The sequence below is a fragment of the Gavia stellata genome, chromosome 5 (assembly GCF_030936135.1).
Source record: "Gavia stellata isolate bGavSte3 chromosome 5, bGavSte3.hap2, whole genome shotgun sequence".
Taxonomy (NCBI): domain Eukaryota; kingdom Metazoa; phylum Chordata; class Aves; order Gaviiformes; family Gaviidae; genus Gavia; species Gavia stellata.
Window position 1 is genome coordinate 10794452 of NC_082598.1, and position 24936 is coordinate 10819387.

At 37.3% G+C, this 24936-nt stretch overlaps 1 protein-coding gene across 1 annotated transcript in view; it reads left to right on the forward strand.

The window, feature by feature from the left end:
* HTT (huntingtin) overlaps positions 1-24456 on the forward strand; it is an 88999-nt gene extending 64543 nt beyond the window's left edge. The window contains exons 47-67 of the mRNA XM_059817950.1: positions 1150-1272; positions 2146-2359; positions 2561-2706; positions 3184-3361; positions 3633-3728; positions 4582-4769; positions 6025-6151; positions 7327-7427; positions 9681-9835; positions 10217-10356; positions 10522-10604; positions 12391-12521; positions 12729-12858; positions 13638-13793; positions 16395-16585; positions 17158-17272; positions 17495-17708; positions 17853-17958; positions 19325-19487; positions 20169-20329; positions 21311-24456. Of these exons, the coding sequence (XP_059673933.1) occupies positions 1150-1272; positions 2146-2359; positions 2561-2706; positions 3184-3361; positions 3633-3728; positions 4582-4769; positions 6025-6151; positions 7327-7427; positions 9681-9835; positions 10217-10356; positions 10522-10604; positions 12391-12521; positions 12729-12858; positions 13638-13793; positions 16395-16585; positions 17158-17272; positions 17495-17708; positions 17853-17958; positions 19325-19487; positions 20169-20329; positions 21311-21524 (3132 nt within the window). The 3' untranslated portion in view covers positions 21525-24456. The remainder of the gene's footprint in view (positions 1-1149; positions 1273-2145; positions 2360-2560; positions 2707-3183; positions 3362-3632; positions 3729-4581; positions 4770-6024; positions 6152-7326; positions 7428-9680; positions 9836-10216; positions 10357-10521; positions 10605-12390; positions 12522-12728; positions 12859-13637; positions 13794-16394; positions 16586-17157; positions 17273-17494; positions 17709-17852; positions 17959-19324; positions 19488-20168; positions 20330-21310) is intronic.
* The last annotated feature ends 480 nt before the right edge of the window (positions 24457-24936 follow it).

Here is a 24936-nt window from a genome sequence, read left to right on the forward strand (position 1 = left end):
TGATTGACAGCCGGCTGGATATGAGCCAGCAGTGTGCCCAGGTGGCCAAGAAGGCCAATGGCATCCTGGCCTGTATCGGAAATAGTGTGGCCAGAAGGATGAGGGAAGTGATCGTGCCTCTGTACTTGGCTCTGGTGAGGCTGCCCCCCGAATACTGTGTTCAGTTTTGGGCCCCTCACTACAAGAAGGACATTGAGGTGCTGGAGCGTGTCCAGAGAAGGGTAATGAAGCTGGTGAGGGGTCTGGAGCACAAGTCTGATGAGGAGCGGCTGAGGGAACTGGGGTTGTTCAGTCTGGAGAAGAGGAGGCTGAGGGGAGACCTTATCGCTCTCTACAACTACCTGAAAGGGGGTTGCAGAGAGGTGGGTGCTGGTCTCTTTTCCCAAGTGACAAGGGATAGGACAAGAGGAAATGGCCTCAAGTTGTGCCAGGAGAGGTTTAGATTGGAGATTAGGAAAAATTTCTTTACTGAGACAGTGGTAACACACTGGAATAGACTGCCCAGGGAGGTAGTGGAGTCACCCTCCCTGGAGGTATTCAAGGAGCGTGTGGATGTGTCATTGTGGTGGTTTTCGTGTGGGGGTGGAGTTTTTTTTGTGTGGGGTTTGGGTTTTTTTTGTTTTGTTTTTTGTAATGGTTGGACTTGATGATCTTACAGGTCTTTTCCAACCTTAGTGATTCTGTGGTTCTGTGATTTCAATGAGTGTTAAAAGATAGAGGTTATCTTCATCTGCTGATTCATTTGAATCTGAAGATTTTTCTTCCTTGGTTATAGTATTGGTTTTTTGCTATTACTGTTATGTTTGGTTGACTACTGAGTATTCCAGTTTTTTTCTAGATACTCTCCTCAGCTTTAGGATACTAATACATACACCTGTGCTAAATGTTAAGCTTTTTTCCTCATTTTCTGTCCAGGCTCTATGGAAATGGACAACTTGCCAGTGAACATCTGTTGGTCTATTTTAAGATGGTCCATTCACCAGTTGTCTGTTTTGCCTTGCTTTTTTCTTTATGGTTTTTTTGACATTAATGTGGACTAGTGATCTCTTAAACGAACCACGGTTCAATGCCAATGAGCAAGTCTTTCCCTGCCCCTGGAACTGTATTTTCTGAAAACAAATATGTAATTTCTTTTTTTAATTATTAAAGGACTGGTATGTGTCACTAGTGAGGTCACAGTGTTGCATCAAGTCTGACTCAGCACTGCTAGAAGGCGCGGAGCTGGTAAATAGGATTCCTCAGCCTGACCTGAACTCCTTCATGACCAGCAAGGTAACTTCTTTGTCAGATGAAACACCATCAGCTGAAAAGGATGTAATTATTTCTGATGTTCTTACTGGTAGTATTAATAGATTAGATTCTTAAATGTAAACACTTCAAATTTATATAATACTGGTAGTTCACTTCTTGAATTTCATTTAATTTTGGAAACTGAAATAGTAGATATGTTTCACTTCTGTGTCTAGCAATGCTGCTAACAGTAGCTTTCAAGTAGTACAGGTTGGGTGTATAGAGTGGAAGTGAAGGTTAGTTTATGTATTGCAATCACAAAAATCCAGTTTTACCATTGTACATACTCTTCTCGTTTTGCCATACAGTCTCTTACAGGCCAGATATTTCTGTAACCTTTTAAATATCTGTGCTAGATGACTTGCAATACGCCATGAACAGGCCACAGATAGTAAATCTGGCGTAAAGGACAACTTGTATCTCTTACTTTGTTTTCTAAGAATGTATTTTGTTCAAATTCTCTACGTTGCATTTGCTGATGGTATGCAGAAGTAATAGTAGAAACTGTTTTTAAGATTTTTGTTTGACTTGTTTGAGAACTTATTACTTGACAATTCCTTGTATATAGGTCATCTTTAAGCTTTTTTCACATACTGTTCTGAAATTCTGGAATAAGCATATTGATTTTTCTTTTCCAGTACAGTAGTGGTTGGAATTTAAATGTGGAACAAATATGGTCTTAATTATCGTATAGTTACACTGTAATAGAGCAGAGGTCATAATTAGTTAATTAACTAACTCATTAATTTAGCACCATATTAGTATGTCAGAATAGTTCCCTCAGATACTTAGCTTCTCTTTAAAAGCAATTTCTTTAGTTTTTATTTACTTTTTGTTTACTTTTTTTAATTTCAGGAATTCAACTTAAGCTTGTTAGCGCCTTGTTTAAGCCTTGGCATGAATGAAATGTCAAAAGACCAGAAAAGTAGTTTCTTTGAAACAGCTCGGAAGGTAACTCTGGATCATGTGTCTACCACAATACAAAACCTTCCTGCCAACCACCAGGTTTTTCAACCACTATTACCAACTGAGCCATCAGCCTACTGGAAGAAACTAAGTGATATCTTTGGTAATAGAAATAATGGTCTTTTTAAGTTTATTCTCTCCTCTGCAAAGGTACTTTGCAGATGTCTTGTGAATACATGAACTTACTATTTAACAAAAATCAAGATACTTGGCATAAAAGTACTTATGAAATAATTCTGAAAAACATTTATTGAGGGGGGAAAAAACCTCAAACTGCTGTATTTCATCTAGTCTTATTTTATAGGAGATGAGGTGATGTATCAGTCTGTGATGACACTTTGTCGTGCCCTGGCTCAGTATTTGTTGTTACTCTCAAAACTACCAGCTGGTCTCCGTGTTCCTCCTGACAAAGAGGATGATATCCTGAAATTCGTGGTTATGTCAGTAGAGGTGAGAAACTACAGCATAATTAAAGATGTGATGAAATGTTGGGAAAGGGAGCAACTTTGACTTAAACTGGTCACCATTGAGTAACTTTTGATCTGGACAATCTTCTTGTCTTAACTGTAGAAATTTCTTCAGTGGTTATTTTATTTGGCCCGTTCTAGTAAATTAGATGGGCTTATGGGACAAGGGCAGCTTTTTACAAGGAGAGGTTGATTGAATGATGGAATGATCTTGGCATTTGGGAGAATGGCCCTGCACTGATTTTTGGGATACTGAATAGACACTATATAATGCTTGTAATTTTCATGTACTTAAAATAAATTCTGTTCTCTCGGGGAAAAAAATCAATACAACTTGCTAATAAAATTCTACATATTGCTGAGTAAAAAAAAAAAACAACAAAAACCCCCACACCTTTAGTTTTAAGTTGTTGTTCCTTGAGAGCTTGCTGTTAATGGGAAATTTTTATTTTTTGCACAGGCACTATCATGGCATTTAGTGCATGACCGGATTCCATTAAGTATAGATCTTCAAGCTGCTCTGGATTGTTGCTGTCTGACTTTACAGCAGCCTAGTCTCTGGAATTTGCTAGCTTCTGCAGTTAACGTGACATATGCTTGCTCCTTAATTAATTGCATTAGATTTATCATAGAAGCAGGTAAGTCCAATTTGAACACCTATGAGAATTTTTTTAATAAATTGTCAGTCATCACTGATCAAATGCTAGGTGGCTGGAATATTTCCTCTGAGTCCTTTTTAATTATTTCTTTGACAAATTTATTTTTACTGGTTTAATTTCTCACTTCTTTTGAACTTGGGAGGTGCCTTGGAGAGATGTAAATATTTGACTGCTATGTGATTTTGAGGAGAAAAATGGAATATAAGATACATAATGGCTGCGTCTTCTAAATATTTTTTGTCTAATTCAGTTGCAGTTGAACCTGGTAATCAACTTCTTAGTCCTGAAAGAAAGAAGAACACTTCAAAAGGCTTAAGTGAGGGTGAAGTTGACTCAAACAAGCAGAGTAAGTAAACAATGTTTGCTTTAAACTTTCACTGAAGAAATATTTGTAGGTACCCTTTCCATTACTATTTTTTTAAGAATGACAGTTCATCTGAGACCTTATTTGTATTTGATAAATGTTTATTAAATGTAGGTTGACATATTTTTAACAGGTATAGTTGATTTTTCTTGAAAGTTAAATATTAATGCAGATTTTTCTTTTGGGGGATTCTGTTAGCTATGCAGCATGCTGCAGACTGAGCTTTTTAAAGCGGTGTGGGATTTTTGAATTTCATGTGGGAGAGGTAGACTTGTTAATCTTCTTCTGAAGAATGGCAGATTAATTATCTGCCCTTCTACAGTATTGGAGCACTATGTTGATGTGAAGGTCAAGTGTAGTCTGTGAGTGTGGACAGCATTGACTTCCATATCCAGCTATGCTGGTACAGTAAGATACCACTTCCATCTACAGAAATTACCTGCTTGTTAGGTGTAGTGTAGACCCAGCTATGAGACTGTTTTCTCATAGAACAGATGAGTTTGGTCACTTTAAATTATAGCTAACGCTCTATTCAGTGTGGCCTGTTCTTGCTGATGTTAGCATTTGAGCTGCTCTGCTGGCAGATCGCAGGTACTGGTAATCTCCAGCACTGAGACTGGCAAACAATGCAAGCCATTGCAGGGAGGGTGGTAGCAGTACTCTTCGACTAGCTGAAATATTGTAGAGTATTTCTTTGTTTACATCCTTACTGTGGTTTTGTCCTTTTTAGCTTACATACTCTTTCATTAAGCATTTTTTGGTTTTCTGTATCTTTTTAAATCATGTGTCTTTTGAATAGATTTGTAAAACTGAATTTCTTTTTCTCCCAACAAAGAAACTAAACACATTACTGCAGCTTGTGAAATGGTAGCTGAGATGGTGGAATGCTTACAGACTGTCTTGGCACTGGGGCACAAAAGAAACAGCAGTATCCCAGCATTTCTTACTCCGGTCCTCAAGAACATCATCATCAGTTTAGCAAGGCTGCCTCTAGTGAACAGTTACACAAGAGTACCTCCCTTGGTATGTTTATTATGCTTTGTTGTCAGGACTTTAAAAGCTATTGAACAACTTTGTGAAAACCAAACATGGTGCTGCATCTTAAGTTTTATGTCAGTAGGACTTCAACCTTTAGTTAGTTCGATCAGCTAGTTGGTCTTTTTAAACACTGACTAGCAAAACATTGTAAAAATTCCAAATAAGAGTCCACTTTGGGATCAGACATTTGATTAGAAAGGAGCGTAGTTGCTCCTTACGTTCTTATGTGAAAGAATGTCCAGCTGGTAGTTAAAGAAAGAAAAAGCAAGCAGTGACTTGGGTGCTTTGTTAAGGCTAATATTTCCTCCTGCCTAGTGGGATTGCTTACCCTGGAAAGAGTGCAAAATCTATACTGCTACTTTCTTTGTGACACCTGAACTAAAAAATTCATTTTTTGTCATGCTAAGTGCCACAATAATGCAGTGGTGCTGAGATGTTTGAAGTAGTGTCTGAACTAACTCAGGTATTTGTGTGTGGTACCATACCATGGTACACCATGCAGATACTTTTGGATTGCATGTTACCGTTATTTCCTAACTCATCTTGGATGCTTTGGACAAGGTATTTCAACATTTTCTTCTTGGCTGATGTAACATGGATTTAAGAACACCTTGTGATTACCTCCATGTATTGTTAGTACTGTGAAATGACTTTGTTTTGATAACTTCAAACCCATGATTGGAAACATTTCTAGATGCTTATTAGGTAGCGCAAAAGGGGGTTTCCTAATATATGCAAGGCCATTTCTCTGGCCTTTCTCTGTTTCTCAGCACGCTGTTTTTGAGGGGATGTCAAAAGATACTGATTTTTTTGATTTGAGACTTTTTTTGCCCACTCTCAGATGTATCTTCATGCTTTTTCCAGGCATCAATAGTATGTGAACTGTTTTCCCTGAATTACCTTTCAGCATCATTTCTGCACAATCTAGGAGTCACCTGGCACTTAAATTCTAAACTGAAATATATTACAGGAACTTACTTGCTTTCGTATCCAAACTTGGACAGTAGGACTGAATAATTAATTCGTACTGAGAAACGCCCCTCCAAAATTAGAAATACAGTGTAAAATGTATAGTAACTGTGTTAGGTATTTGATCTTTCTCTAAGTTTTTTTTTGTATTTGGAGAATTACAGTATTTACTGACGTCTCATTGCTTTTGAATGGTGCATATGTATTTATAGCTGTCATGTTAATACTATTTCTGTTTTGGGTAAGTAGAGCTTCTTTTATATTTCTTCAGGTCTGGAAATTAGGCTGGTCACCAAAGCCTGCAGGTGACTTTGGCACAGTTTTTCCTGAAATCCCAGTAGAATTTCTTCAAGAAAAAGAAATCTTTAAGGAGTTCATCTATCGCATTAATACACTTGGTATGTACAAAATTGAAAATTAATATAGTTGGCTCTTATTGGGCTTTTACCTGTGTTGTGAAGTTACTGAATAACTGAATCTGGTACCATTTGTTTACTTCTGTTGCTTATGTGGAAGAGAAGTAATATTTCAGAGCAGGTTAGTAATTGTGCTGCAGTAATTCTTGCATTTTGCTTAAAGCAGGGAAAAAAATATTAATTACAGAAATAAAGCCAAAAACTATTCCAATTCAGGGAGGTGATTTCAGTGTGCTTTTACAGAATGGCTACTTGTTTTCTGGTGCATACACTTGGTAGTATGTTTGAGAATATTTTGCTTCCCCCTTTTTTTATTCATGCATAGTATATAAATAGACTTTAATGCCCCACTCTCAATATTTTAAATGAGATGCTGTCACTTTAAAGCTTCTGGATATGTAAGGGTTTACTGATTGAGAGCAGTGGTGCTTAAGAGTTCAAGTCTTTGTCAACAGATGAGATTGTCAAGGGTAATGCATCAAATTTTCCATAGGCTTACGAAAGTTCTTTGGGTTTTCGGTGTGTTTCCCCCGCCGCCCCACGATCTACAGGTTAACTGACTGACTTGTGGTGTAGCACTGATTTCTGTTTGATCGCTATAATGCCTAAGATTACATTCTCATTTTTGATTCTGTAGATATCATTAGTATAAACTGGAAGGTATTATTCAGGAATCCTCTGCAGTATTTTATAGGTAAAAATCTGTTTGGAAAAACTTTTTGAGAAATGCTTGAAGTTTAATGGCCTATTTCTAGGCAATTCATTCACTTTGCTTTTAGGGCATGAAGATTTCTTGGATCATGATGGGAATCTCCATGACTTATTTTCATGTGAGAATTGGCCAATTTTCTGGATGATTTTGTGTTGTGAAAACCTGATCTCAATGCTTTGCAAATTGGACAATCGAAATATTTAAATGTGTATAAGAAACAATCCGAACAGGACCTTTTAAATAATAATGTGTAGAACCCTTCTAATGGGTTCATCACTTCCTAAAATAGAACAGTTTGAATTTTAAGCTGTAGTGATTATAAAAAATGCCAAAACAAATAGGAAATGGTACGAAACTAAATCTATGGAAACGATGTATTGTTTTTTAATGCTGTTCCATGTTTAAGTTTGTATTAAGACATAAATGGCTATCTCTGTTTCCATAGGATGGATCAGCCGTACTCAGTTTGAAGAGACTTGGGCTACTTTGCTTGGTGTGCTTGTAACTCAGCCTATTGTAATGGACCAAGAGGAGAACCAACAAGAGGTGATGTCTTTCACTGAATTTTTTAAATTAAATTTTACTTAAACTAAGAAAAATGTTTCTATTAATAAACCTGTGAAGTAGAAAAGTAGTGATGAAAACTAGGAAATTTATTTCTGTTTTATATTTCCTTGTCTTCATATCCCTATGAGTTCTGTGACATCTTCTGGCTTAAACCTTCTGCAAGCATTTAAATAGTATGGAAAAAATTTAGTGAAGCTGTTTCGACTTTATATTAATATCTCAGTCAACATGCACACAGTTCAAAGTTTACTTGATTAGATATTTGGCTTTAGGCACAATAGGAATCCAAAAACTTTGAGAGAAACAATGTGTGAGAGAACTGTACCTCTAGGAAATACACTAGTTGACTGTAACTGGTATGTATTACTGCAATTATCTGTGCTATCTAATAATCAGGCTTCAAGGGGAATTTCTTTGGTAAGACTTTTTGTAAGATTCTTGACTAGAAATTGACCTGGAGATGCATGCCCATGTCTCTCTGGCTCCCAGTTGTAGACTGTATATTGGATATCTGGGCTTCTAACTTGGATGCCTCAGGTAAGTGTTCAAAATTCAGTGGAGGGCGTTCAGGGATCAGCCGAAGAAATTTATCTATACGAAAAACAAAGATGAGTGAACTTAGCTATCATGAAAGAGACTTTCCGTCTTTGTCTTAACCTGCTAGCGAACTGATTTTACTAGGTTCTAGCTCTTTGATCTGAAAGTTGGTTTTTTTTTTTTCCCTAAGCTCATATAGCATTCACTCCCAAATTGCAAACGGTCCTGATGGTAGGTGCACAGCCTAAAGCATTTTGAAGAATTCAGAGGGTAGATGCCTATGAATAGTGGATCCTGGGTAGCAGACAAAGGGGTTTGTTTCCCTTGCTTCCTAGGTGTCAGACTCCAAAAAGGAGTAGGGCGTCATCATCCCTCTTCCCTGGGTTAGCATTTTCTGTTAGAGTGACTTGGACACTTGTTGTGCAGCCTGCAGAATTTTTGTCTTAACTCTTTTCTACGTAGTAGCCATGTTGGATCAGACTTAAGGCAACCTAGCTATTGGTAGTTCCTTATTTGTCACGTACAGAGCATTTATTTGTAGAACAGGAGTAATACTGCTCCTTTACTTTCCAAGGAAAACTAATATGTTCAAAATTGTAAACATTTTAAGCACTATTAAAAATTTCAGTATGTTAATATTTTCTGAAATAAAAATACAATATTCTTTTAAAAAAAAAAAGTTGAAAATTTGTTACCATCTTATATTATCTAAAAAGGTTCAGACTCTCTTGTGGTCTGATGCTTTCAGGAAGGAATCAGAATCTATACAATGAAAAAAAAAAGTGCAAAGCATCTTCCCTTTCAGAATCTGCAAGTGTTTGTGCTGCTGTTCTGATTTTAGTTTGTAAAAAATCTGATTTAGTGAAAGTACTGATGATAAACAGTTCTGAGCAAAAAAGCTAAATGTACTGCGAAGATTCTTCCTACCATCAACACAGGGAGGGTAATTTACAACCCACAGTGCCAGAAGTTTATTTTAAGATTTTTTTTTTTTTTAAGAAAAAGAAACAGACTGCTACAGTGGTGATGATTTACAGTGGCAAAGCACTTGACGCACTGTGTCTAGTTCCAAATACTTCTATTGGGGGAAAAATGGCAGTCCCTCAACTATGAATAATAGATTGAATCTAACCAAATATTTTAAGAAAGTTGTGTTACAGTTTTCTCACACTTTTACAGTGGTGCTAAATACTGAATGTGTAGCATTCTGGTTTAGAAGAAACTGGATGCATCTGGATAACAATGCCCAGAAAAATGCTGCTTGAAAATTCATGATGAGGTTGAGTTTTGTTCCTAAACGGGCAGTTACTAAAAACAGTTAACATGGATCCTTCTCTGAAAGGTTTCCAACTCAGATTTGGTCTTATTTGATGCTTTATTTCAACAGGTAAGGAATGGGTAGATGCAAAGAAAGAAACTAAACACTTTGAAGGGTCCCAAATGGACATATTGAGGTTTTAATGCTGTTGGGATAAGAGAGGATGCATGCAGAATGGCTGATGAGATGGAAGGATGTGTTGCCACTACAGTCTCAGTGCTTTGTGTGCATTGCTTATGTCAGCTAGATTTCTGGAGGGGTAGAAGTCTAGATGTCGGGCTTATTAATGATAATTTAGTGGAAGGTGACAAACTGATACTCAGGACTTTCAGGGTTCTGTTTTTTACAATTCAAATTACAGTAAATTCATTTTACAGGAAGATACAGAGAGGACCCAAATTAATGTTCTTGCAGTACAAGCCATAACTTCCTTGGTGCTGAGTGCAATGACAATACCTGTTGCAGGCAATCCAGCAGTTAGCTGTTTGGAACAGCAGCCCCGCAACAAAGCTTTAAAAGCTCTGGACACAAGGTATTTTTTACTTGCTCTAAAATGCTGAAAAGATATACTTGTGATTAATACATAATTACAATTGCTTAATCTAGCTGTAGCAAAAATATGTATAGACTCTATTTTCGAAGCAAAAGTGTATACAAATGGATCTGTTTACATAGAAGTTACATGGACTTAACATCATGAACCTACTGAGTTAAAAGACAGTATCTGAAAAGGACAATATCTTATTAAAATCTAGCAAACAGCATGCAAAATGTATTTCTCAACATTTCTCAGTTTTAGCATACCTGATAATGAAAATTACAATGTTATTTGTCTATGCTTGAGTAAGCTAGTCAGACTTGCACAAAACCGTAAGGGAAAATCTGCTTAAGTTGATTTCTGTTGGGCTTTTAGGTTTGGGAGGAAGCTAAGTGTTATCAGGGGAATTGTTGAACAAGAAATCCAAGCAATGGTATCTAAGAGAGATAATATTGCTACTCATCACTTATACCAAGCTTGGGACCCTGTTCCATCACTTTCTCCTGCTACTACAGGTAAGTGCCGGTGTGCCGGGGGAAGTGGAGAGTGGATTTCTTTTACATTTAAAAAATAGAAAAGATACCTTCGGAATTTATTTGGAATCCAGTTTGCAGGAAATTAAGTCATTTTCACATCTACTTTGTTATGCATGTTTTAAAAACTTGTCTTTTCTGTTACAGGTGCTCTTATCAGCCATGAAAAACTCTTACTGCAGATCAATACTGAACGAGAAATAGGAGATATGGATTATAAACTGGGACAGGTTTGTTAAAACCTTAACTTTGAACTTGACTTTTATTACATTTCTTCCAGTTTGTGAAAATTCAGTTAAGAGGCATTGCATTTACATTAAATGTAAACTAAAAGCTCTGGGTGATGCAGGGTAGATCATAACTGGGTGACTCCTCTCAGCCAGCTGTCCCACCTCTCATGGAATTTTTGCTTGTGTGTGAGGTCTACCCATGAGTCAGCTGTTTAGCTGTACTTTTCAGCCTTGTGTGTTTAAAGAGCCCTTGTAGTGTTAGCTTCCACTTTAACTATTGGATTTTAATTTGCTGTTGCATGCTTGCAGTAGTCCTTAGGAAATGAAAAATCACTGGACATAAAATAAGCAATGTTGTTTTCATTTTAAATAAACCCGGTGTAGGGACATAAATTTCCCTGGATGATGTTAGCTGGAAAATTAGCACTACATGCAGTGAATAAAAAAAATAGTCCTAATCCAGTTATTTATCTCCTTGAAAAATTAGTTTTTACATAAATTTATATATAAAGTTTCAAATGTAATATTTGTTTCACTACTTGAATAGTATATATTAGTGAAAAAAACTTAAATACTAAACTCAGATGACATTATTTTTCTTGAGGGATCTTTTGCATAGGGAAGACTAAATGATCACTTGTCTGTCTCTAGGCATCTGTATGTTCTCTTGAGATTCCAAATGGCTTGAACGTTCAGTATTTGCAGGTTTATAGACCCTATGTATTATTTACAAAAACTGTTACCTCTATAACAATACTAGACATTAGACATCCTGCTTGAAAAATAAATAAATGTGTGTATATTTTTGCTTAACATGAGAAAGAATTCTATGTAAGGGTGAATTTTTGTCTAAGAAAAAAGGCTTGAGCTATGCAAGATAAATAACTTCAGAGGAAAAATTAATACCTATATTGAAACACAGGAAGTGCTGATTTTGTTTTGGAATCTTCAGACAGATCATTTATGAAATGCCATCAGCAGGTCTTATTGTTCTGAAACTTTAATTTTGTAAGTAAAACTTAAAGAACAACTAAGAAGTTTTGTTCTTTGTAGATAATTGTTTATTTAGCCTGAGTCAAAGGACTTGAAATCTTAGTCTTGCCTGGTTTCGGAAGAAAGGTTATATTGCAATCAGATACACTGAGTTATGGCTTGAGAAGAGTTAGGAATGTGTTTTCTATTAAACAGCAGTCATTGCAGTTCTTTCTGAATTATTTTCTTGCTTGATAGGAATTGTAAATATTTATACTTTGCTTTAGATTTAGATCTGGTATGTTGATGTTGGGATGATGAATGCACATTGTTAGTGCGTGCTTACAGGTTAGCCAGATACTGCTTTCAGCATCACAGAATCACTGAATCACTAAGGTTGGAAAAGACCCGTAAGATCATCAAGTCCAACCATCGACCCAATGCCACCATGCCCACTAAACCATGTCCCACAATGCCATGTCCACATGTTCCTTAAATACTTCCAGTGATGGTGGTATTCACCACAACTCTCTGGGCTCACCTGTATTGCTGTACTAAGCACATGGTCCTGCTGTTTTTACTGTGCTGTACAGTTTAAAGTGAGTTAAACTAAAATGTTCAAAAAGGTTAAAAAAAAAAAATTTAAAAAATAACATTTACATGAACTGCACATCACTTAATTGAGGCTGTGTGTTGCCTGTCATTTAAATGAAAAATATATTGGGCTTCTAAGATTTTTCTAATCTGAATATGAGGATGTTAAATGTTGTGCTTCTTTTCTGTTGTTTTTCTTTTCTTTTTTTTGTGTTGCAAGGTCTCTATACACTCCATATGGTTAGGAAATAATATCACTCCACTGAGAGAAGAAGAGTGGGGTGAGGATGAAGAAGATGAAAATGACATACCTGCTCCTTCCTCACCACCAACATCTCCTATTAACACCAGGTGTCTTATTTTTTTCTTGTCTCCCCATTGACTTATAGATAAGCTTTTATCTTTTCATGTTGAGTTCAATAAGCTGGGTTTATAAATTGGATGCTGGTAAATAACTGTATTATTTCAATATTTATTCAATATTTTTTCAATATTATTTCAGTATTTTAGCAGGGCTTAAGAACAGCCATTTTAACACTTGCTTATTGTGCCTTGCAGGAAACATCGGGCTGGTGTAGATATACATTCTTGTTCTCAGTTCTTGCTTGAACTGTATAGTCAGTGGATATTGCCATCAAACCCTAGCAAGAGAACACCAGTCATTTTGATTAGCGAAGTGGTGCGATCAGTAAGTCTAAACTATTATTCAGTCAGAACTGAGTATATGTTACCAAATAATCAGAGCTAAGCAGCATTTGTAAAGCATCTTTTAATATATGGGAAACACTGATTTTTCTTGGCAGTTCTATTATATGGGCAGTACAGAAATATAACTTGAGCAACTATAACATTATACTGATATAAACTGTATAAGCATCTGGATTTCGTATTCTGCTACTACATTACAAACACCTTATTGTTACTTAATGATAGCTGGTATTTTACTTGACTGCTTGCTAGAAGTAGATTTCAGGATTTTGCTTATCCTATCTCTTTGTAAGAAAATGAAGATGGAACAACAATGAATTAGAGGATTAAATTGACTACTGAAGTGTAGAAGCAAAACTAAAGAACGCAGGTGTGGAATGTGTCTTGATAGCCATTATTCACTATCATAAAAGACTTAAAATGAAACTATCTTTGCAAGAGAGTATATATTGTGTGTTTTGGGGTGTTGTAGTACATTGTAAATGGCAATGTTTGTTCATTTTCCAGAATTACTTACTATAGTGGATTTCGTTTTGTAAACTTTTTGGCAAAAAGGGCCATTTGGAGGTAATTGTTACCCAAGATGGATGGTAGAATGAATTCTGGACAACAATAATTATTCCAGACACTTCAGTGAATGTTTATGCATTTAATAGATCAATTGAGGAATATTTTGCTGGCAATTATAACAGAAGGGAGAGTCCATTTTTGGCTGTCTGTTAATGGACTGTTTTTTATTCAATTTTGATTTGTGTACAGCTTCTGGCAGTATCAGACTTATTTACAGAAAGGAATCAGTTTGAGATGATGTATACAACATTGACAGAATTGCGAAAGGTGCATCCATCAGAAGATGAGATTCTTGTACAGTATTTGATACCAGCCACTTGTAAAGCTGCTGCTGTTCTCGGAATGGTAAGAAATTCTCATTGAATGTTTATTGCAAATTCATGAGTGTCTAGGATAACTCATCCTTAGCTTCTGCTGCAAAATCTGATGTACTTGGTAAGAATGGTTTGTCTCTAAGAAAATCCCTTAGCTGATCTGCATGGCTATAAGAAGTAATAGGATATGTATTCTGGGCTTTCAGAAGTTGCAGACATCATCTCCAGCTGCCCCATATTTAAAGAGTTTGGTTTGGGTTTTTTTGAGTTTTGAGCTTAATTTAATGTGCTTTTTGGTTTATGTTATTCAGTTGAGCATTAACTTTGCCCTGGACTCATTTATTACATTTCAGGCCAGAAATGAGGACTGTGGAACAGCTATTGCTAGATTTGTGTTACAGGTGAATGGCTCATGAGAGGCTGGGACAGTGCATGTGATGAATATGTAGCATGATAGTCAGGTATCCCTTTTCTTTCCCTTACTCCTCCCTCCATTGCATCGTTCCGCACTAAGGGAAAGAACATTATTAATGCAAGTTATTTAATAAAATATGTTGCTGTCTTTAAATCTGTAGACCAGGGAGCAGTAGCATTTTCCAATGGACATTTCAAAGTAGGATAAATCAGGAAAAAAAAATTACAAATTCTTTTGGAAGAAGATAGTCTCACAGAGAGTTTCTAGAAATGCTAATATAAAACTACACGGGTAAAAGTGATAAGAAAAGTTTTGAAAGACTTCTGGAGTAGGGCTTCCAGTAGCTGTTGCAGCAGGAGCTGTGCAAGGGAGGGCTGTGAAAGTGATGTCAAACATGCAGAAGCAATTTTAGAGATTCTCTTGTTCTGACTAGGCTGTAATTTCCCACTCAGTGAACTAATAACACCTTCTCACAAGCAAACAGCTGAATATAACAGGTTAGTGGGAGTGGAGAAAAAGTTGATTCCATCAAGAGCTGCTTGTTGTCCTGTGCTCAGTTTTGTAGAAAATCTGCTTAAAAAGATCAACTAGAGAGCACACACTGTAAAACTGGCCTGTATCTTAGGTACTTCATGAATACAGGGACAAGGTAAAACAAATAATTTCTACTAAATACTTAAAATCGATTGTAAGAAAAAGGCTTTTCAAATCTAACAGTTTAGAATAGATTTTGCATATTCCAATAACTTGTAGTTTCATAACAGGGAGTGAAGTATCTGATGCCAGCTTGATGTTTGAAGTCTAAATGTAGAATTGTAGAATCATTTAGGTTGGAAAAGACCCTTAAGGTCATTGAGTCCAACCGTTAACCTAACACTGCCAAATCCACCACTAAACCATGTTCATAAGCGCCACATCTACATGTCTTTTAAATACCTCCAGGGATGGTGACTCGACCACTTCCCTGGGCAACCTGTTCCAATGCTTGACAACCCTTCGGTGAAGAAATTTTTCCCAATATCGAATCTAAACTTCCCCTGGTGCAACTTCAGGCAGTTTCTTCTTGTCCTGTCACTTGGGAGAAGAGACCGGCATCCACCTCACTACAACCTTCTTTCAGGTTGTTGTAGGGAGTGATACATCTCCCCTCAGCCTCCTTTTCTCCAGACTAAATAACCCCAGTTCCCTCAGTCGCTTCTCACAGGACTTGTTCTCTAGACCCTTCACCTCCATCACTCTTGTCTGGACATGCTCCAGCACCTCAGTATCTTTCTCATAGCAAGGACCCCAAAACTGAACATAGTATTCGAGACGCAGCCTCACCAGTGCCAAGTACAAAGGGACGATCACTTCCCTACTCCTGCTGGCCACACTATTTCTGATACAGGCCAAGATGCTTCTTGGCCACCTGGGCACACTGCCGGCTCATCTTCAGCCGGCTGTCGATCAACACCCCCAGGTCCTTTTCTGCCAGGCAGCTTTCCAGCCACTCATCCCCAAGCCTGTAGCGTTGCATGGGGTTGTTGTGACCCAAGTGCAGGACCTGGCACTTGGCCTTGTTGAATCTCATACATCTGGTCTCGGCCCATCGATCCAGCCTCCCCTCTGCAGAGCCTTCCTACCCTCGAGCAGATCAACACTCCCGCCCAACTTGGTGTTGTCTGCAGACTTACTGAGGGAGCACTCGATCCCCTCCTCCAGATCATGGGAGTGGTGGAAAGAAAGATGTGTAGGTCTGAGCGCCAGTGGTCTCGAAGAACAAATAAATGGAATGCTGTACTATGAGTTGAGTGGATGGCAGAGTATTCTTTTGGATGCAGACTATAGGCATCTACCAGTCAGTTTTGGACAGACGCATCCTTTGTGGTTAGCTAGAAGGCCAGAAAACTCCAACCATCCAAGTCCTATATGTAGAGGATTCTTAATAGCACACAATACTTGCTGAACTAATGCTTATCTTGGTTTTTTTGGCTTTAAACCATGAGATAACTTTTCACAGGTAAAACAAAGTAGCATCAGTTTTACTAGTTAATCAGATGAGATGACTTGCAGATTATATTAATCTTGTGACACTTTATTCAGAGTAGTTTTAAGCCAGGCTCTGGTTCATGCCATATTTTCTGCTCTTGAATTTGTTCCAAATATTTCCAAAAGACAGGAGTCACCAGTATTGAACCAGTGTTGAGTTCTAATGAATACTCTCGTTGGATGTATTAGGATAAAGCTGTGGCTGAACCAGTAAGTCGACTGCTGGAATCAACCCTAAGAAGCACCCACATGCCAAGTCGGATTGGAGCTCTGCATGGAATTCTTTATATCCTTGAGTGTGACTTGCTTGATGAGACAGCGAAGCAACTCATTCCAATTATCAGCGAGTATCTGCTTTCCAATTTGAGAGGAGTAGCGCAGTAAGACTCTTCGCCCCTTCCCCCCCCACCCCAAATTGTTGCATGCTTATGTATGAACAAAAGGGCTCTTTATGGTTTGCTGTTGCCAGTACATTTTAGAGCGGGCTGTTGTATCAAGCAGGTTTTGGCATTTTCATTGAAAATATCAGCCAATTTTAGGTTTGATTTACAGAAGCAAAAGGATATTTGAGAGTGAGAAAACTGTTTGATAGCTCAGACTTTTGTCTCTTTGGTAAATTGTGTTCCCTAAACCTTATTTTTCTGTCAAAAGGCATACTCTTTGAATAAGACTCGCAGGATTGGTAATGGAGTTTATTTCTCCTAAACAAGTCAGGCAATGATAGCTTGTAATTATATTAATTATATTGCTGAAAAAGTTGTTGCACTGGATTTCTGTGATAACCAGTGCGCTTTTATGGCATCTTGGTGTGATACTTTGTGTGATTTTTAAAAACTGCATAAATTTCATGTGAAAAAATACTTAGTCTTTCTAAGGATTGTTTATGTTGTCTCTATTTGTGACCTAGACAACTTTGACATAAGTGACCACTAGTGTTTTTGCTTATTTACAGTTGTGTGAATGTCCATAACCAACAGCACATCTTGGTAATGTGTGCAGCTGCTTTCTATTTGATCGAGAATTACCCACTTGATGTAGGGCCTGAATTTTCTGCAGGAATTATACAGGTATGTTCTGATGCCTCCAGTCACAGGTGGTCATGTAACCTGGGATCACCACATAACTATTTTTAACACTTGATATTTGTGGTGTAGGTATGCTTTTGGGCTTAGTTCCATCAGGTTTTCTTAATACCTTATGCAGTTCCATACTAGCTGCAGTGGTATGGTGCTAAAAGGTGACCTAAATGCACCTCAAAAAGAGGTAGTTGGCTTTTTTCTTTATTTCAGATGTGTGGAGTCATGGTGTCTGGAAGTGATGAATCAACGCCATCTGTTATTTATCATTGTGTCCTGAGAGGATTAGAACGACTCCTTCTTTCAGAGCAACTTTCTAGGCTGGATAGTGAATCGCTAGTTAAACTGAGTGTTGACAGAGTGAATGTGCAGAGCCCCCACAGAGCAATGGCAGCACTTGGATTAATGCTGACTTGCATGTACACAGGTATTTACTTCTTTTATACCTTTGATGTGCTGAGAGACTAGCTTACTAACAGTACTAATTTTCTTCATTTATTTTTGTTGCCAAGGATAAAAAGATCTTATTTTAGTATTCACAGTAAACTTGTAACAAATTATTTTGGTTTAGGAAAGGAAAAAATTAGCCCCAGTCGTACCACAGATGCAAATCCTGCTGCTCCTGACAGTGAATCTGTGATCGTAGCTATGGAACGAGTATCTGTCCTCTTTGATAGGTAAGAGGATAAAACATGTGTAATGGGGCACTGGGAAGGAAATGATTCTGTTTGGCACTGTGTGGTCACTTCTCTATTTGACAGTTCTAATATTTAATTAATGATGTTTTTCTGCTTACCATTGCTTAAAATTGATACTTCTAGTGTACACAGTAACACTGATGGAATTGCTGAAGGCAGCACAAATGTACAGGAATGTAAATGGGAAACAGACATGTTCTAACTGATACTGTGTGTTGCACAAACCCATAATAACTTTATAAATGTATTTCCAGCTCCCTTCAGGTCAGACTCTTAAGTGCTTTTCAGGATGTCTTCTGCATGATCAAGGATATAAATCCAGTTTATGGGAAATAATCTTTCAAACCACCCTAAGAGTTTAAAACATTTTTTCCCCTTCCCCCACCCAAGTGTTGCTCTTTCCAAGGCTGTTAAGTAATTGCAGTGGAAGGATACAGTAAAACTTCTGTATTCACATGGAACTCATTTAATGGAAATATTTCAAACCCCCTGTTTTGATCTGACAATCTCAAGCTGTCTGAAATGAGCATAGCATGTTAGATTTTGCATAGTAGTTTGTGGGATAATGGTTTACATTTTTTAAAGTGTTCAGTGGTTATTCCATAATACTGGCTAAGTGTTTCACTTCTGCATTCAGTGAGGACAGAACTAGAGCAGTGCTGGAGTGCTTTTGAAAATATCACTCCTGGGAGTTAGCAAAACAGACGTAAATACTACAAACAGAAAATAAGTTTTGCAGGGAATTAACAACATGATGGTAACTTGATCTTGACATGTCAACAGATACAGCCTTTATTAGGAAGATTTTCCAATCAGTGTTATTTAAGTAAAATTATCTTTAAGTTGGAGTATCTTTTCCTCTCTTTACAGTGCAGCACAACTTGCTTTTCCTGTTCAATATATTGGTCATCCTGGTCTTGAATAAAAAATGCAAAGATGTTACAAATGGAAATGAGTGTTTTGCTTATAAACAGTCTCTTTCCTGATAACTAGGAGTAGTGATCTCTCTGTCCTTTTTTGTTCTTGTTTAGTTTTTTCAGCATTCCTGTTATTAAATATTGTCTCTGCAATTCCAAAGCTTAAAAAAATGTTGACTATTTTAAAAAAAAAAAGCGGGGAGGAGGACACGACACCTGTAACAACTTCTGATAGCTTTGATGGACCTCTTAGGGTAGACTGTTAGAGTAAGATTACAGGAAGACTTGGATTCCTCAGTGTTGAAGACTTTTTTGCCTATCTAGAGATTAAAAAAATAAATGTTCTTTCTATTGCTAATTAAATTGGAAAAGAACAAGATATTTACTGGAATTCAATCATAAAATAGGTTCTTTTTTATTATTTTCAGGATCAGGAAGGGATTTCCTTTTGAAGCTAGAGTGGTGGCTCGGATCCTTCCACAGTTCCTTGATGATTTTTTCCCCCCACAAGATGTAATGAATAAAGTTATTGGAGAATTTTTATCCAATCAGCAGCCTTACCCGCAATTCATGGCAACAGTAGTTTATAAGGTAGTGTTTATATTTTTTTTTTCTTAAGTGTTTCAGAAGATTTCTAAATAACTGACAGCTCAATCGGACAAGCAAATATCAATTTTGTTAGATCTAACAAACCAGTTGCAGTGATTGAGCTGTACTGCTGTGAGCTGTCTTCCGGGCAACATGGAGGGCTAGAATCACCATGTTGCCCAGAAGACAAAGCTTACAGCAGCACAGTTCAATCACTGATAATGGGAAAATAAAGAGAAGATTAATAGTTGTGATCCTGGCGCTCAGGCTCTCTAGACCTCGAGGAGCCAGGCCAGGTCATCTGGCCTTGTGAACTCTATAGTCAAGCCCCTCTGGACTCAGTCGGGCTTCTGGGTATTTTGCTCTTCAGCACTCATGCATCACTTGAGAGCGCATGTGTGCACCACATTTGATCTATAAAAATATAGACACCAGACAAATCTTGCATTTCTGTATGCTTACTTCAGTTTGGCACAGATGTCACTAGTCCAGCTGGATCCTGGCTGACTTTTTTGCAGAATGTCTAGGCATTGTGTTCATTAATTCTTTAGACTCAGAGTTGTTTCCAGGAATCCAGTTTGCGAACCTCAGCTTTGTAGCTGGAGAGAACCTTTACAAGAGAAACTAAACTCTTTCCCATGTCCATCTACCATGTCTTTATTCCTGTGTAAAATATTTTTGCAGGTATTCCAGACACTACATAGTACTGGACAGTCCTCAATGGTCCGTGACTGGGTGATGCTGTCTCTCTCTAATTTCACACAAAGAACACCTGTGGCAATGGCAATGTGGAGTCTCTCCTGTTTTTTTGTCAGTGCTTCCACCAGTCAATGGATTTCAGCAATGTATCCTAAAAAGATAGTGTGCTATTTCTGGGTAAATATAGTGATTCTGTAAAGCACATTAATAGCCTTGAAGGATAAGAGTACAAGTTTAACACAGGAAAAAAAGGCCGATTTACTGCAGTTAGTAGTTGCGTATATCACTTTGTGCTATTGGTGCCTCAGGTTTGAGGGGAAAAAAGAACTTCTAAACAGATTATAAGAACGAAGTTATCTAAAACTACTGGTTTAAGATCTCTTCCTTATGACTATGCAAGATGATTGGGAAAGTCCTTACTTTGAAGGACTTTTTAAAAGCTTCACCAGATAGCTTTGCAGTGACCTTTAAAAGCTTTGTTCTACATTCCTTCTGCAAGATAAAATACATTAAAAAAAAAAACCACCCTCAAAGAAAACCATCTTTAAAAAAACCCATCAAATTAAAGAAAACTATCCTCTACATGCAAACTGTGTTTTGCAGTTGTCGCCCTGGAGCCGCACTGCAGTAATAGTGAGCTTTGGCAGTGGAATGACATCAGCCAAATAAGTTGGAACAGCTAAAACACATAGGTGGTATCAGTGCGGGGTTTATTTAAAAACAAACACACACAACCCCCAAACAAACAGAAAAAATAACTGTTGCATTTCATGACCAGGCAAAAAAGTGGCTATATGTCATGTTTGAAACTTCCTAATGAGACTTAATCTCAGCAATGCTTTTTGGCTATCAGCTGTTGCAACTGTGGTGCGGATTTGCACTGTTTGCTCCAGTGGATAAAGAAAACTACTGCTAGATTAAAATTAATTTCGGAGATAACAAATTGTGTGAAGTTAATGAACAAACAGGATTTCTGTAGTAGCAGTTTAATTGCTACGTGACAGTATTTTGCACTTTAACATTGTTGGTGAACTCAAACACACCGTTTTATTGCAGAACAGTGTTTAAACTGCTATACTAAAAGATAAGCAGCTTCTGTCATGTTATGACCTTAACTTATATTTCAGTCTTCCACATATTATCAGCAGAATGGGAAAATCAGAGCAAGTGGATGTTAACATCTTCTGTTTGGTGGCCATAGATTTTTACCGACATCAGATAGATGAAGAATTAGATCGGAGGGCCTTTCAGTCAGTGTTTGAGGTGGTGGCATCTCCAGGAACCCCATATCATCGCTTACTAACCTGTTTGCAAAATGTCCACAAGGTCACAGCATGTTGAACATCCTGATGTGTAATGGACCTGCATGACTAGTGTTGGAATCTGATGTGAATTATGGGGAATGCAAGATCAAGAAGGTATTTGGGGTTGCATTTGTGATAAATATGGACCTGTCAGTTTTAATTCCAGAATGCATGGACAAGTGCTCTGCAGCACTGGAAATCACCTGGAAAGTCTAGTGTAGTTCTTGTTGTTGTTGACACCAGGCATCTGTGCGTGGAAAGAAATATGTCGGTGTTTTTCAAGTGGTGTTTGGGACTAACCTGAGACATACTTACTAACTGTAAAATACAAGCAAGTACTACATGCAAGGTGACTGGTATTACTCTTCTTCCTAATGTTCAGCTGAAGCCACTCGTACAGCTGGTAAGAAACTGACAAAGACTGTTATTGCAAGCTGCAGTCATTAGAAAGCTTTATAGTTTTATGTACCTGTATATACTGTTATGTAGTACAAAATAGAAATTGTTTCCTAATGTCTCTCCCAAACAAGGAAAAGAGAAAATGGCTTTCATGATTTACACTTCCAGCATGTAATTCCTCTCTCTGGACTTTCTGATATCCTGTGGTGTATGTGTTGGTGATACCAGAGATATAGTGCACATACGTAACCACACATTTTTCTTTTTTCTTCTCAGGATTTAAAATTTCAGTACAGTATATCAGTAAAAGAAATTTTAACTTAAATATTTCTATATCATGTACAGTATGTAAAATTGTAAGATGTGTGGTGCATGAGCTGTGCTGTAATTTGAGATGAACAGAAGACACGCTACTGAATGTCTTGACATCTGTATTGTCCTCATTTTTTTTTCCTTGTGCTTGAATTCATGTTCCTTTTTGGAAATCCATCTTAATGTACAGAATACATCTTGTTTTGCATCTCACTTTTTCTTAAAGTGCTTTAAAACTGGAATATGTTGATTAATTTGTCTTGAGAGACTGTACTAAGGAGGCATTCTTGTGATCCACTTTGCTGTAGCTTCTTTTGAATTCCTTTATTTTGAGACATAATGGTAAAAGAGAGGACTAGTTACTCTGGATCAGCCTTTTGCATACTTAAGAAACTACTCTTACTTGCTGCAGAGCATTTTAAGAGACAAAATGGTGCAAGCTCCCCAGTAGTCAATAACTATTTGACCTTTCCTAACTGAGAACATGGAGTCATCTGGATTCAGACCACTCTCATGTAAACAAATTTGTGCTAGCAGTTAAGAATCAGAAGGCTGCTGTGGTCTACTTTGGGACTGGCTAAGGTGTTAATTCACAACCTCTTTTATTACCTGTTGTATACATAATGCTTTAGACACAAACACAGTACAAAAATATCCATGAATTTCAGGACACCACACAGGGCCAGACTTAGCTTTTACTCACCACCCAGGGAACCGCATTGATTCTCAAGCATTACATAGGGAAATCTAGTGCAGCATTTGTCTTTAGTTGTATTTGTTATAATTCTTTAATTATAGAGAAGTGATACCTTGGTTCTCAGTCATGTCCTATATTTAACCTCTCTTCATTCTCTTATCACACCTTTTGGTGACACTTGGAAAAATGAGATAGTGTTGTCAGGAGGAGCATGTACTGTATGTATTTCTGTATATAATGTATATGTTGAAATTATACACATGTGACAACATTTAATGTATACAGATGTGTATATTTGTATTTATTAAACCCATGTATTTAAACTAATTCCAATCTAGACCAAAAATTGTTGCTTCTGCCCATAAATTGATTACAAAGGAATTGTCCACTGGTATCACTTCCTTTTAGAAACTGATAGAGGAAACTGATAATATGGGCAGTAGAAACAACTGTAGATGTTGCTGTATTTAGCTCTCTACAGATCTTACTATCTAGAGCAATTATTTCTGCCCTTAGCTGGGTTAATATTCTTTCTTGGGCCACAGCACTGTGGTGATTTGTAAAAGAAACTGAACAGGAGTTCAGAAAAAGGTTTAATAAAATAGATACTGTTTGAAAGTTTGAGTTATATTGGAAATTAGCTTAATTCTGATAAGAGACTAATTCAAGGCAGTGAGATATAATGCCCTGCGTTTTCATTAAGGGTAGTATAGATCACTCTTCCCTTTTGTAACCACCAATAATCGTTTTGTACTGTAAACCCACACACCAGTCAGTTTTTGTATGATATATACTTTAAGTGAAGATATTTTTGTAAGCTATTTTCCAAATGTTAAAATAGATTTTAATATATTTTTTAAGCATCAGGTTAGTCACATTCTCACAATGTAACAGTATATGTTGTGTTACAAACTGTTAAATTCTTCATCATTTTAAGCTCCTCATGATTAACACAGAATAGCTGGTTACTTTACCTTCGGATAGCGGGAGCTAGACCCTTTATGAAACTTCCCAAACCAATTTGGGACTTGCCATAGAATCTTTCCAACCAGTGAAGGAATACATTGAATTAAGCAGTCAGCATGGCTGAATGAAAAACATCAGATGTGACAGACCCTCTTTACTCAAATGCCTGTTGCTGGCCTTCAAGCAAATATTTGCATTACCCATTTCAAGTCAAGCTTTAGAGCTGATGCAGTCAGTTCTAACCTCACACAGATTCACTGGTAGTAATAACTCCCATCTGTTTTAACTTCTTCTCTTGGAGATTGTTATAGTATACCTCCTGAAATGTGTCCTAAGTGTCTAAAGAAGGGCACCTCCTCTTACAAAATTCCCAGTGACCTGAAGGGAATGTAACTTAAGGGTCTTCCTAGTGTGGAAACACACACTGGTAGTGCTTCAAATCTAACATTTCACCTGCAGCACACTTTGCTGTCTACTTCCTAGACACGCTTTCCCCACCCTCACTTCTTTTGGAGTGAAATTGTATTTAAAATCACTCCTGCCTGCCTCTAGTGACAAGAGCCAAGAGGTTCACAACGGGGACAGTAACAACAAAACAACAGCCACTAAGAAATGCTGATTTTGCATTTAAAGGGAAAAAAAAAAAGGAAAGAATCACTTGTCCCTTGAGATTAACTTCAGGCAAAACTTTGTTTTACAGAATGTTTTTAACTTGTAGACAGAAAGCTCATTCTGAAACTCAGGTTGTTCAGTTTTTCATTGAGAATAAGGTAGAAATATGTTTGGGCTTAAGACTTACATTTGGTGTCCTAGCTAACCAAAGGAAACAGTTTCTTTTAATGTGCTTTGCAGTGGAACTGGCCTCTTTACAACCTTACAAGATTAGAGGTATGGCATGATTGGGAGCATACTTAAGACAGATGAATGTTTAAAACTTCACTTACGATTCACTTGTCAAAGAACCTACTTTGCTACATCTATAATGTGGCCCACCTTTAAGAACACTGTATGCTAGCCAACTTTTTATAAATAGTTTTTGGGCCAGCTACTCACTGGCCCATTAAATAAAGTTTGT